Source organism: the organism of the source record quoted next, unplaced genomic scaffold, assembly GCF_019419815.1.
Source record: "Pyrus x bretschneideri cultivar Hongxiangsu unplaced genomic scaffold, Pyrus_bretschneideri_v1 Contig34, whole genome shotgun sequence".
In the NCBI taxonomy this organism is placed as follows: domain Eukaryota; kingdom Viridiplantae; phylum Streptophyta; class Magnoliopsida; order Rosales; family Rosaceae; genus Pyrus; species Pyrus x bretschneideri.
The window spans coordinates 2,261,872-2,273,507 of NW_025999657.1; the positions used below are offsets into that span (position 1 = coordinate 2,261,872).

Sequence of the window (11,636 nt, forward strand, 5' to 3'; positions counted from 1 at the left end):
CTTAACAGGGGGAAATCCTAATCTAATAAACTTCTCTAAAGTAAACGAACTTTGTCTGGTTCTTAGGTAAAGAGCTTCAGTACTTGCAATGTAGTGCTAGAGGGAATGACCACTCTGAGCAATAATTGCATGTTTGTTTCCAATGAATCTTAAACAAAAAGTTCTTTGGAAACTTAGCCATCAACATATGGGTTGGAAACACTTTTTGAATTCTTTTGTCAGACCCTATGTGTCGGACTTGAACGTGTTCTATTGAACTACCTTAGCTGGCTTGGACAAAGCGTTTCCGTAAATCAAACCTCTATTAGAATAAAATTCCTCTTAGGGATTGCCCTAGTTTGGATGCCCTTTCGAACCTGCTAACATACGATGTTGCATAAAATATTTGGCTTAGTACACTAGTTTGGGATAGAAGTAATCATACTCGTGGTTAGAGTTCAGAGCCACTTTCAAATGATTTTTGAATTGCCCTTTCGACTATTCTCTCGAATGACGTAGAACCCATGTTTGAATGGTTTATATAAACTTTTTGGAAGTTGGATGATGCATTGGACTTCCGGGCCAGGGTGCCATGTGCCTGTGCTTGTAGCCTGCTAATTGTTGTATGACCAACTTTAGAACTCTACAAGTACTTGTTTTTAGGAAAAAAAAAAAATATTAACGTAGCTCTATAACCAGCTGCATGCTGCTAGCGAACCACCAAACACTTAAGAACTGCACAAGTACTTGTTTATATGAAGAAAACACTTGCTCAGTTGGTTTTATTGTAGTTATGAATTTATGGTAACCTTCAAACATTTTAGAGATTTTTAAGTAAAAAATGTACATTCCATTGTTTGCTGTTTTAGGTTATCTAAACACTTCAGAACTACACCAACACTTGTTTTAGAGATCTCCAAACACTTCAAAATTGCACAGGCACTTGCTTTTAAGAAGAAAACATATGCTCAGTTGTGTGCTGCTTACGAAACTCCAAAGACTTCAAAATTATACAAGTACTTGTTTAAGTTTTTCAGATAATACATATAATCATGTTTGTAGATTATGTTCCTTTATACTCAGAGTTCTTTGCTTTGACTTGCATTGATTCATTTGGTTTGTTTGAATATCATGCATAGGTTTAATTTTTATGATGTGTAGGTTTCTCACATGCTTTTGTGTTTAGATGTACTTGTAGGAGTATGAAGGTGTCTTGGATCTATTAACTCTTCTAGTCAACATTCCTAGTGGCGAAATTCCATTGAGGTTGATTTCATGTTGCAATGCCTTGATCAAATGAGTCACTTGGTTTCATTTTTATTGCGACTACCTTAGTACCTGCTGACAAAGTGTTGGTGGCGAGTGCCTAGACTTTAATTGGTTGGGCTTGTGTTTAAGTACCTCCAATTTGTCTTAGGTTGTTTGCCTTCCGTTGTATTGGCAAGTGTTATTTGTTCTCTAATTTGACTTAATATATTTATGTAACTATAACCTTTTCATACAGTCTAATTTCTAAATCTTTTATTATTAGTCCTAACCAATATATATATTTATTGATACCACTAGAAACTGCACTTTAGTAGTAGTCTTCATTTGTAAGTGAGAGATTTAAAATGACGCATTTGATACCAATTTATTTTTCAATCCTTAAATTTAAATACATGATTGTACGAAAGAAAAAGGAAAAAAAAAAAAAAAAAACACATTCATTCTTAATGAAATTCACTAAAGGCCTTTTTTGACCTAGCCACTCCTTCTCTTTTCTCTCACACAAAAGCCCATTTTATCTTGCTCTTCACCACAGACTCATTCCTTTGGATGGGGTCGGCAGGCAACCCCTTACCTCTTCTTTTTCTTCTTCTCTTCAGTGTTTTGTATATGTCCTGCCCTCCGCAACCTATGGTTGTCGGTTTTCGAGGTCACAGTCTCGGCGATCCTCTCTGTTTTCTGGCATGTCTTATCGGTTTTATCTATGGCTTTCTTGTTTTGTTGCCTCCCTTCTTTTCTCCTCCTCCTTATTGCCCTTGCTTCTTTTTCTAATTTCATTTCTGCAGTCCTTTTCCCTAAGTTCATTCTTCCCTTTTTTCCTTTGCCTACACCTCCATCTCCGACCCCTTTTAATCCCTATCAAAAATCAGATCTTCGAGTTTTGGACTCGATTTCGGAGGTAGATCTTTACCTCATTGCTCCCTGCTTTACTAGCATGCCAGAAATTTTGGGCGAAGTGTTCTGCAGCATGGTCGGAGTAAGGGTGTTTTACACATCCCCTTGGCCCTCCCCACCCCCATGTTATGTCAACTTGGTTCTGTGATGGATATTAGGTTTTATTTCTTATTGTTGTGTGTTTTCAAGTCTATGTTGTTGTGGAATTGGGCCTCCACTGTTTGTATTGGGCCGTTGGTTGGCTTTATAAATTTTAAATTTAATGAAGTTAAGCTCTTCTCCAAAAAGAAAATTCTTAATGAAATTCACTATTATTTTTGTTAAAAAAAAAAGGAGCTCTTTCTTTACCGAGACAATCAAACACTTCAAACCAAAAAGAAAAAAATGGGGCCACCGAATACGAAAAAGTTCAACTTTGAGCAACTTCCCGTTTCCTGACCAAACGACTTAACGTGACGGAATCCTTATGTTACAAAGTAAATTGGGGGCCCAGCTGCTCTCGAGCTCCTCGCCGGCGCTCTCGAAGCTGAAAACCCCGAAACTCTGTCTTCTCCGGCCAATTTTCCGGCTCAACCTTCAAACCGGTGAGTCTCCTTTATCTCCGGTCAGCAAAGCTAGTCATTCCCTCGGTGCAAACTACTTTCTCTTCTGTGTTGAATTGGCATTTTTTCTTGTTAATTTTATAGCTTAATTTCAATTAACCAAAATTAACTCAAGATTATAGCTCAAATATCGTCATATATCAGATCTCTGTGAAAATCGAAAATTGAAAATCTTAATTTTCTGCTGTTTGCTTTGATTGTATTGTCTGCCGTAGGGATATAAGATGTGCCGTCACAATTCTTATGCGCATTTGCCGGTAGAGGAGGCGGTTGCGATCGACGAGAGTCTTTTGATATATTGCAAGCCGGTTGAGCTCTACAACATTCTTCGCCCTCGTGCTTTACACAATGTATGTTCACACTCATGCATTTTGTTCTGTTTCTACTTCTTTTGTATAATCATGTTATATGTTAATTTTCCGTCATAATTGCGAGTTCCTACGCGATATTCCAAAGATCGTGGTTATCAAGGTTTAATCAGGAGTGCAGATTCAAATATGATTGCACTTGTAATGATCCTCATTGGCAATTTTGGTAAAATGGCGACAAATTTAATACAATCTTGGACCCGTTCGATGTTTTGGCATAGTTTGGTGTATTATGGTTATAAGAACAAGGGAATGTTAATCCAATGTGTTTATTTGCAATCATATTACTCATGTAATGTTGAGCTCTATGCTGTTCGCTTTGTGTGCCATATGTGTGGGTGGTTATGAGGTCTTGGTGTACTCTTTGTAAAAACGTACAACATATGTTTCTGTATTCTAATCAAGGCTTTTCTATGTTGTAGCCATTATTTCTTCGCAGATGTTTGCATTACAAAATCCAAGCAAGGCGTAGAAAGAGGTACTAATCTATCTATAAGTACACACAGTCAGGCATATGGAAGTATGTTTATGCATGAAGTTTTGTTTAGTTCTTGTTTCCATTGCCTTCAATGATTTTATTTCAAAACGATTTTTTTAATTCTATGAAGACTACAGATGTAGAGTTTTGATATGTGGTAGTCCACCTGAAATCGTTCCGTTCGGTATAGTCTCATAGTTTGTCAAGGCACACACACATGCTTCCTCGAGCACATTATTTTTTCTGCTGCGAGGACTTCAAGAAGACATTATGTTGCTTACTTTGAGAGGGCAATTTGTATAATTTTCAGCATGTTATTTTGTAGGTCCAGGGCTGCGATTGTTATATTCAACTACAGGGACTACAACAACACTTTATGTAAAACTGAAGGTATCATCAATGTCTTTGTCCTCAGAAGTGTAATTCTTTTCTATTACAGTAGTTACAATGGTTATTTGTATCTGAAGTTTCAACCATACTTGTTAATTAATTCATCAAAAAACCGTTTTTCCTGTAGAAACAAATTTCTGCAAGTTTATTGTTGTTTCTGATGTCTCTGGATTTATTTAGTACTTTTTTTTTCTTGTCCTTTAGGAGGGTTTCTCTCAAATTTCTTCTTTTTATTTATTCCGTTTCTGCTGGCCCCACCCCCATCTTTTAACTCATGAAGCCCTACTTGGCACGACTTGATTCTTGTATAATGACAATTTAAGGTGTAAAGCTTGATTAAAAAGGGAAATGGGTGTCCTAGGATACTGTTTCTCTCTCTTTAAAATTTTCCCCTTGTCAGAGTAAATGCATTATTTAGTTTCTTATTTAAAATGGTTTGGTTGGCTGCCTGGTGGTATGGGCTCCTAAGAAAAATATATGTGATCTGGTTTTTTTCCACTTTTTAGGATTAACATTGAGACAACTGCTTAAGTTTCTGGTAAATCATATTTTTGTTTATAGGAACTTCATTTTCATCGGCAATGAAGCTTTTAATGTTGAACATTCAGTTACTGAAACTCATATGTACCTTTTTTTTTGACATTCAGTTACTGAGGACTTCTCCTGTCCCTTTTGCTTGATGCAATGTGCAAGCTTCAAGGTACGAGCCAGTATGGATATTGCTTTCAATGTTGTCCCATTTATGTTTGATTAAAATTAGTATAATAGTAGAAAAACGAAGTTTCCCTTAGTAAGGGATAGAAAGGAGAATTACTCCCCATTAGGAATACCTTATCTTGTATTTTGAAAATTGCATAAAACCTATAAAGTATTTTCAGTATCTGCAGAAAGATTGGGTTGAAATAATCTAAACATATATGTTTTCATATAAAATATCGTGGGAAATACTGATCTAATATGGAACTCTTAGTTATGTCCATATCAGTGATTAACTTTTCTTACATATTCCACTGTACACACATGCTTCGGATTTGTTTAATCCTGAGAAACTTAACCTTTAATTATTCAATCTTTTATAGTGTCTTTTCAGTGTTCATTTGCAAAATGGAATCGCCAGTTGTTTATAATTTTAGAGATTTTTTTTTAGGCTGAATTATTTGTGATATGATGTCAGCATACCCGCATTTGGCTAGAGTTTCAGTTTTTATTCATAATCTGTATATTTCTCTCCTGGAAAAACCTAATTTATTTATTGAACCATAATATTGAAGGTTATTGTTCTTCTGTTAAGTGAGCTGTTTCCATGATTTTTTGTTTGTTTTTAGTTTCAACATTTTATATGGTTTACTACTGTACACTGATTTAGCTTGTTGCTGAAGTAAACCTTCATGTTTTCTTGTAGGGTCTGCGTTATCACTTGTGCTCTTCACATGACTTATTCAACTTTGAGTTTTGGGTTGGTGATTGAGTATATGTAGTCACTTTCTGCTTATTCTTAAGAGGCTGTTGAAGAAGCATTTATTTTGTAGGTAACTGGAGAGTATCAGGCAGTCAACGTTTCCGTGAAAGTTGACATATTGAGATCTGAGGTCAGAATTGTTTTCATCATGAAGTATGTGGATCTTTTTTGTGCTAGTTCAAAATATTTGCTGCCATTAGGGTTCATATGTTGAACAAAAGAAACTCATAGGCACTCCTGTACTGGCTTGTGTTTCCTTATGATTTTTTAACATGCATGAACAAGTTTTATGCCCCAATCATATCTGGTTACATTTTTTATATACAGACAGTAGCAGATGGAGTAGTTCCACAACTTCAAACATTCTTCTTCTGGTCGGTTTAAATTTCTTGGTACAACTTAAAGCTACTGGTTATTATCCCATTTGTTCTCTTAAAAGAATTCAGAGAGTTGAGTAGGCGAAATAACTTTTTTGTGCAGTTCAAGGTCAAGAAAACATAGGCCAAAGAACCATGGTCAACTTGAAAACCACGTTCATATACAATTCTTGGAGTTAGACTCACCTAGCCTTGCCAATGGAGGGGCACAGGAGGGACATTTGGAGAATGGTGATGGTAAATTTTCCCTTCATACTCCGTTGGGTTGATCATTTTCAGGTAGTGAAAAATAAAAGCAAACTCAAGACAACGAGATGACAAATTCCATCATATCCTGTTAATGTGCAGAGATGTATCACCCTTGGCACATTCGGAGTACCTGTAGTCTCTATCAAGATTGCTTTAGAGAAATTTTAATTTCTTAATCCTCTTTTGTTTTGGGTAGTGGTTTAGAGTGTTTCTGCCCTTCTCTTGCTCACAACTGAGCTAATGCATAAGGTCTCTATATAATGGTATGATGCTCATGTTGCATGTCTTATTGTTGTTCACAACTCCAACATTGTATTATGGCATTTCTTTCATCCTATTTTCTTATACATTTTTCCCTTCTTACCCAGGAAATAGCTGGTCAGGTTGGTTTGCCCTTTTCTTATTTTGTTGACTTCTTTTGTGGTATATAGTAACTCCAATTTTGCTGTTATATCAGTCGATGGCTGTCTTTGCAACTCAGATCTCTAATATATAACATATAGAATTGGTTTGAAGTTAGTATTAACTAAGCACTTGTTTATTGGTTGAACAAGTTCAGTTACATACTTTGATTCGACTGTTCACTGTTCCACCAAGTTCAGTTTAAGTTAGATAATAGTGACTGTTGGATGACAAATCCCAGCTCAAATTCAGTTGAGAGTCTGATATTATGATTGAGTGTCAATCGGGTTGAATGTGGGTTACTTTTAAATCCAAGCCATGCTTAGTTTAATAATAGCTTCCCTTGGACCAAAAGTGGTATTTAAATGAAATGTCTAATCATATTAATTATTTAAAAAAAAAAAAAAAAACAAAAAACAAAACATGTGATTGTGCAGCACATTTTACAGATGTGACTGTTTTAAATTTTTTGTCTTGGGGATTCAACTGAAGATTGATTTGACTTACTCAATTTTTGTCTTGGGGATTCAACTGAGATTTAACTGTATTCTTTGGATTTTCTATCCTGTGAAGTTGTGAAGGCTCCCAATCTGCTCCGCAGTGGAAAAGGTTCCCAAAATGGAAGGCATAGACATGAAAACTGCGGTCATGATCATCCTAGTTCTATAGAATGTATAGAATGTGCTACCTCAATTTCCAATGGTCCTGGTGCTACAATTTCCATTGCTCAATCTTCTCCGGACCTTGATTGTGTTAAATTGCTATCTGGAAGTGATTATGCACCACCAACTAAAACAAGGAAGTTAACTGCAGAGCGTTCAGAGCCAAGAAAGTATGTTAACCTATGTTATGGTTTCTCTCCATTGTTTTTCAGATGCTTCCGTTGATTTTCCTTATAAGAATTACTTGATTAATGTTTTTCTCATTGTCAATACTATCAGTCTGTGTACTTCACTTTTGGATGTGTTTTTAGAGTATCAAAAGCAGAGACTCGTGTCCCCGCCGTTTTTGAAATTGGTATCCTTATTTGAAGTGTCCATAATTGAGGCTGTGAATTTATTTTGACACTTCTCACAGTTCTTGAATTTTTGTATGCCAGCCGTATGCTCCTGCAGAAACGACAGTTCTTTCACTCTCATAGAGTTCAGGTAGTAATTGATTTCTAAACCCGATAGCAGTTCCAAATTTTGTTTCTCCATCAATTTGCATTTTTTGTAGGCTTAATTTTTCTTTTACTTCTTACATGCCATAAGCTGCTGTCAACTCAGATCGTTTATTTTGCAACAGTTTAAAACTTATACTGTTAATGAGCTGTAATAATCCTTTTTTTTTTTTTTTTTTAAACAATTATAGAGTAATTTTTTCATTATCTATCCCGTATTTCTTACATTACTTAGTTTGCTTATGATTTGTCTGATGGATTTCTATCTTTATTTATAAACGCATTATTTTCAGTAATTATCATGGACTCCTTGCATGTATTTCTTTTTTGGTGTTGAGCAGTCGGCTTTGTGGGTTTTGTGCTTTCAAAGAATGAATTTGCGCCTTTTTTTAGCCCCTGGGAAGTAGCACTGCAGTTGTAGTTTATTTATGCAACAGTGGATGTATTTTCTATTTTCTAATGAGTGACCAAATTGGGTTATTGTTACGATGTGTAACTGAGAGGGACCCATTCTTATAAAATTTATGTTGAAGGCTTTTGGATAGAGAATTATGTGCAAGGGACCTTGATGGAGGAGCCAAGTTAAATTCAATAAATTAGAGTCTTTCAACTTTCTTATGTAATACATGCAGATTAGTCTGCAAGTTCTTTCTACTTTCTTATGTTACAATGTTAAAGGATTAGGTGTCATAGATTAGTCTTTAGAATTCCTGAGTAGTATATTAATGTGGATCTTTCCAGATTCATATACCAATTAGACTATAAAAAGGGCTACTTTGTATGCTTTAAAGAAGTGTTAAGTGAGAAGAAATTCTGGATTTCCTGCTTCTGTGTGAAGAAATTCTTGATTTCCTGCTTGTGTGTGAGACACAACCACCTGCAGTAATTCCAAGGCACCTTTGGTGTGGTGCTGAAATTTTCTATTGGAGTGATTCCAAGTTCCAATACACCTTTGGCATGAAGCCAAAGGCTGGAGTGACTCTGGTTCCCTTCTATGTTCCTATCTATTTCAACTTTCCTACATCAGACCTCTTCAATATAAAACGTTCGTGATTGAGCATTTAGATAGCAAACATGATTGCTTTTTATGCTCTGATTGTGAAAATTTTTATTGTCTTGTACATGCATTCTGCCATAGTTATTTAAAAACACAGTTTATTGTAACTGCTGGTGTTTCGACAGCTTCATTACATTTCATTTTATGCATTTGCCTTACTATGTCTTTGAAATATTTAATCAAAGATATTTTACTTGTTATATGCAGTTATGTTGAATAGATTCCTAAGAGCTGATTCATCAAAACAATAAACTTATCTGGATGAATATTTCTTTTTATGTGAAGCCTATGGAGTTAGAGCAAGTATTATCAGATCGGGATAGCGAAGATGAAGTTGATGAAGACATTGCAGACCTTGATGATCGGAGGGTATGCTTAATGATTCTCCTAGATTGAATTTTCTTATTGTACATCGATTCATGTTGCACAAGATTAAAAATTCTACTTGCATTGAATTTTGTCTTTGTACTACTAAAACCCTGTGGATGACTGCAGTTTAGTTCTTTCTTGGCTCAATTATAACTCATTGGATCTAGTTTGTTTGGCCTTCCCTAGTTTTTGTTTGAAACTAGATGTTTTAATTATCCGACTTGCTAAGAATATAAAGATCCATCCGCAAGTATTATAAACGTTTGATCACATTATCTGAAAACTTAGGCTTCTCCTTGCATAGTCAATTGGTTTTGGGTTGGATGCTCCAACCATAACTTTGTTGGAAGTACAGTAATAAATGTGTGTGGTTCAATTTTTCTACACGTGCTCTATGTCATGTGATATAATTGATCCATGTGTTGAAGGGGCCTGTTAGGAAATAATAATCACACATCGGGTGCACTATTAAAGCTAGCATTACAAACATAAGAATAGGGTCTCTCTACACGTAATTGGTTTTGGGTCTAACAGTATTTTCAGAACTAAAAATCTAATAGTACATTATTATGTTGCAGATGCTTGATGATTTTGTAGATGTTACCAAAGATGAAAAGCATCTTATGCATCTTTGGAACTCATTTGTTCAAAAGCAAAGGTTGTCATCTCTTGCTGCTTTCGGCTTTCTGATATTGTTCAAACTTTATTTTCTTGTTCTTTTTCTATTATCCTGTTACTTCTGGTTTATATGTGATGTTGATACAAAAAAATGGTGGCATCTTAACTTCACGTCAGTTTTCGGATTTCCTGTAATGACAAAGATGCATTATCAATGATGTAGCGTGATAGCAGATGGTCATGCTGCCTGGGCATGCGAGGCATTCTCAAGACTTCGTGCACCTGAGCTAAACTCGTCCCCCGCTCTTTTCTGGTACTGCTGTTGCATTAGTTTTCCCTAATTCCACAATTAATGGTACAATTAAGAAAACATAATTCCCAAGATAATCCAACTTTTCGAAAGTAGCAGCACTGAAGCAGAGGGGTCAGTGATATTTGGAAGGATGGCTATTTCCTGCATATCATTCTTTAAACGTATTTTACTCGGTTGCATATTCCAACTTTTATCTTTTTGGTACTGATTGATGCGTGTTTTTATCGTTCATTGGATAATTGTGTGAAATTTAACAAGTGCTCATTAACTCAGGTGTTGGAGGTTATTCATGATCAAACTTTGGAATCACGGTCTTCTTGATGCATGCATACTGAATAGTTGCAACGTCATTCTTGACGAGTACAAACACAAGGGATCAGAATCATCGGATGCCATGAGAAGTTAAAGAAAAGGCGATGGCTCAGCCCTATATGGTACATAGTGAGATGGAGAATGCTAATCATGCTACATTTAATGTTCTTTTTCCCATTGTTTATCTTCTTTTTAAATTTTTGTAACGACATATGGACCAGAAACAGAACTAATCACGTTTCTTCATGGGAGACTCGGTTTCAGACTCCAATATTAATATAACTTACTATGATCTTGTTACGTATGATATCGTCTTCCGTCTTTCTCCTGGACATTTTCTGTTTTGTGTTGATTTATTTTAGTTTTTGTGAGTTCTGTTGCTGTACTTTGTGTTTAAGGCTTTGCCCTGTTTTTGGTGATTATGCTCATTTAATTACGAAGCGACTACAAATTTCAAGTTCGAGTTCCCTACTAAACTAATTAGAAAGAGAATGAAATCTGTTCAAATGTTAAAAAGGACAGTCTTAGTGACTGGATGCTGTAGAGAAAATGTCTCGAGCCAATGTCAGAGTACCAGGTGCATGGTACTAAGATAGTCATATCATTCTCCCGAGTAAAGCTCCAAGGACGGGCCTCCGACGAAAGTGTATGTTCCATTGTGCCATTTTCTCCAACCTCGACTGTTTATGACATTCGTTTTCAGACTTGTTCCCTGTTGTAGGTCAACCTCTCTCAGCTTCCCAAACAAAATGAAACACCCTATTCATTTGAATGCAATTTTTTCTCTAGCCTGGTAGCCCCAAGGAACGTCACTGTTCTGCAGCCGGAGACTAATTCGTCCCAAATGGGTGAACCCATGAAAATCCGAATTTGTCAGTCCACATTTCAATCGCTTCGGCAGCCGATGGAATGACAAGGGGAGGCGATATTCACACACCCTTTTTAGCTTCTTACACACCCCTCTTTATTTTTGGTCATCGGATTGAATACATCAAATGGAAACAACAGACAAGGTTATCGTTTTTCTTATTTGAGTAAAGAAGAGTTATCGAAAGTGTTGTAAACCACTAAGCAACATGTGAAGATATTTTTATAGATTAACTTATGAAACAACTTACAGATTCAATGGCGACGAGTAGCTTCGGGAACAACCCTTTTTTCCTGTAACTCTCTTGGGTTGCAACGAAGGGCATCTCTGCCATCCTTGTTCCGTGTATCCTATACAAGCATGAGGTGATCATAAGCAAGTAAAAAAGGATGCTCTTAGTTAATCATGTAATATTGTAACAGTCCTTCTACAGTGCGGTTAAATGCACTTTCAGTCAATCATCAACGACA

General features: G+C 36.0%; 1 protein-coding gene across 5 annotated transcripts; it reads left to right on the forward strand.

Annotated features, from left to right (window-relative positions):
• The first annotated feature begins 1,860 nt into the window (after positions 1–1,860).
• Positions 1,861–10,602, forward strand: LOC108866292 (polycomb group protein EMF2B). Of its 5 annotated transcripts, none has more exons than XM_048591547.1 (16): positions 1,861–2,746; positions 2,960–3,094; positions 3,535–3,590; positions 3,901–3,980; positions 4,628–4,680; positions 5,383–5,436; positions 5,510–5,569; positions 5,767–5,813; positions 5,920–6,053; positions 7,041–7,299; positions 7,567–7,615; positions 8,972–9,055; positions 9,634–9,713; positions 9,897–9,986; positions 10,080–10,147; positions 10,260–10,602. In XM_048591547.1, the coding sequence occupies exons 1-16, from the start codon at positions 2,609–2,611 to the stop codon at positions 10,277–10,279; spliced, it is 1,407 nt and encodes a 468-aa protein (XP_048447504.1). In that variant the 5' UTR covers positions 1,861–2,608; the 3' UTR covers positions 10,280–10,602. The 5 variants fall into 5 exon arrangements, with proteins under 5 accessions (XP_048447504.1, XP_048447505.1, XP_048447502.1 ...); XM_048591548.1 differs by having other exon boundaries at positions 10,083–10,147; XM_048591545.1 differs by lacking the exon at positions 10,080–10,147.
• Positions 10,603–11,636: the final 1,034 nt, after the last annotated feature.

Excerpts from the sequence above, each read along its gene's own strand:
- LOC108866292 (XM_048591545.1), top strand. The coding sequence starts at position 2,609 with ATGTTACAAAGTAAATTGGGGGCCCAGCTGCTCTCGAGCTCCTCGCCG. Across the intron at positions 6,054-7,040 it reads ACATTTGGAGAATGGTGATG|TTGTGAAGGCTCCCAATCTG; the intron begins GTAAATTTTCCC and ends TATCCTGTGAAG. Across the intron at positions 7,300-7,566 it reads GAGCGTTCAGAGCCAAGAAA|CCGTATGCTCCTGCAGAAAC; the intron begins GTATGTTAACCT and ends TTTGTATGCCAG.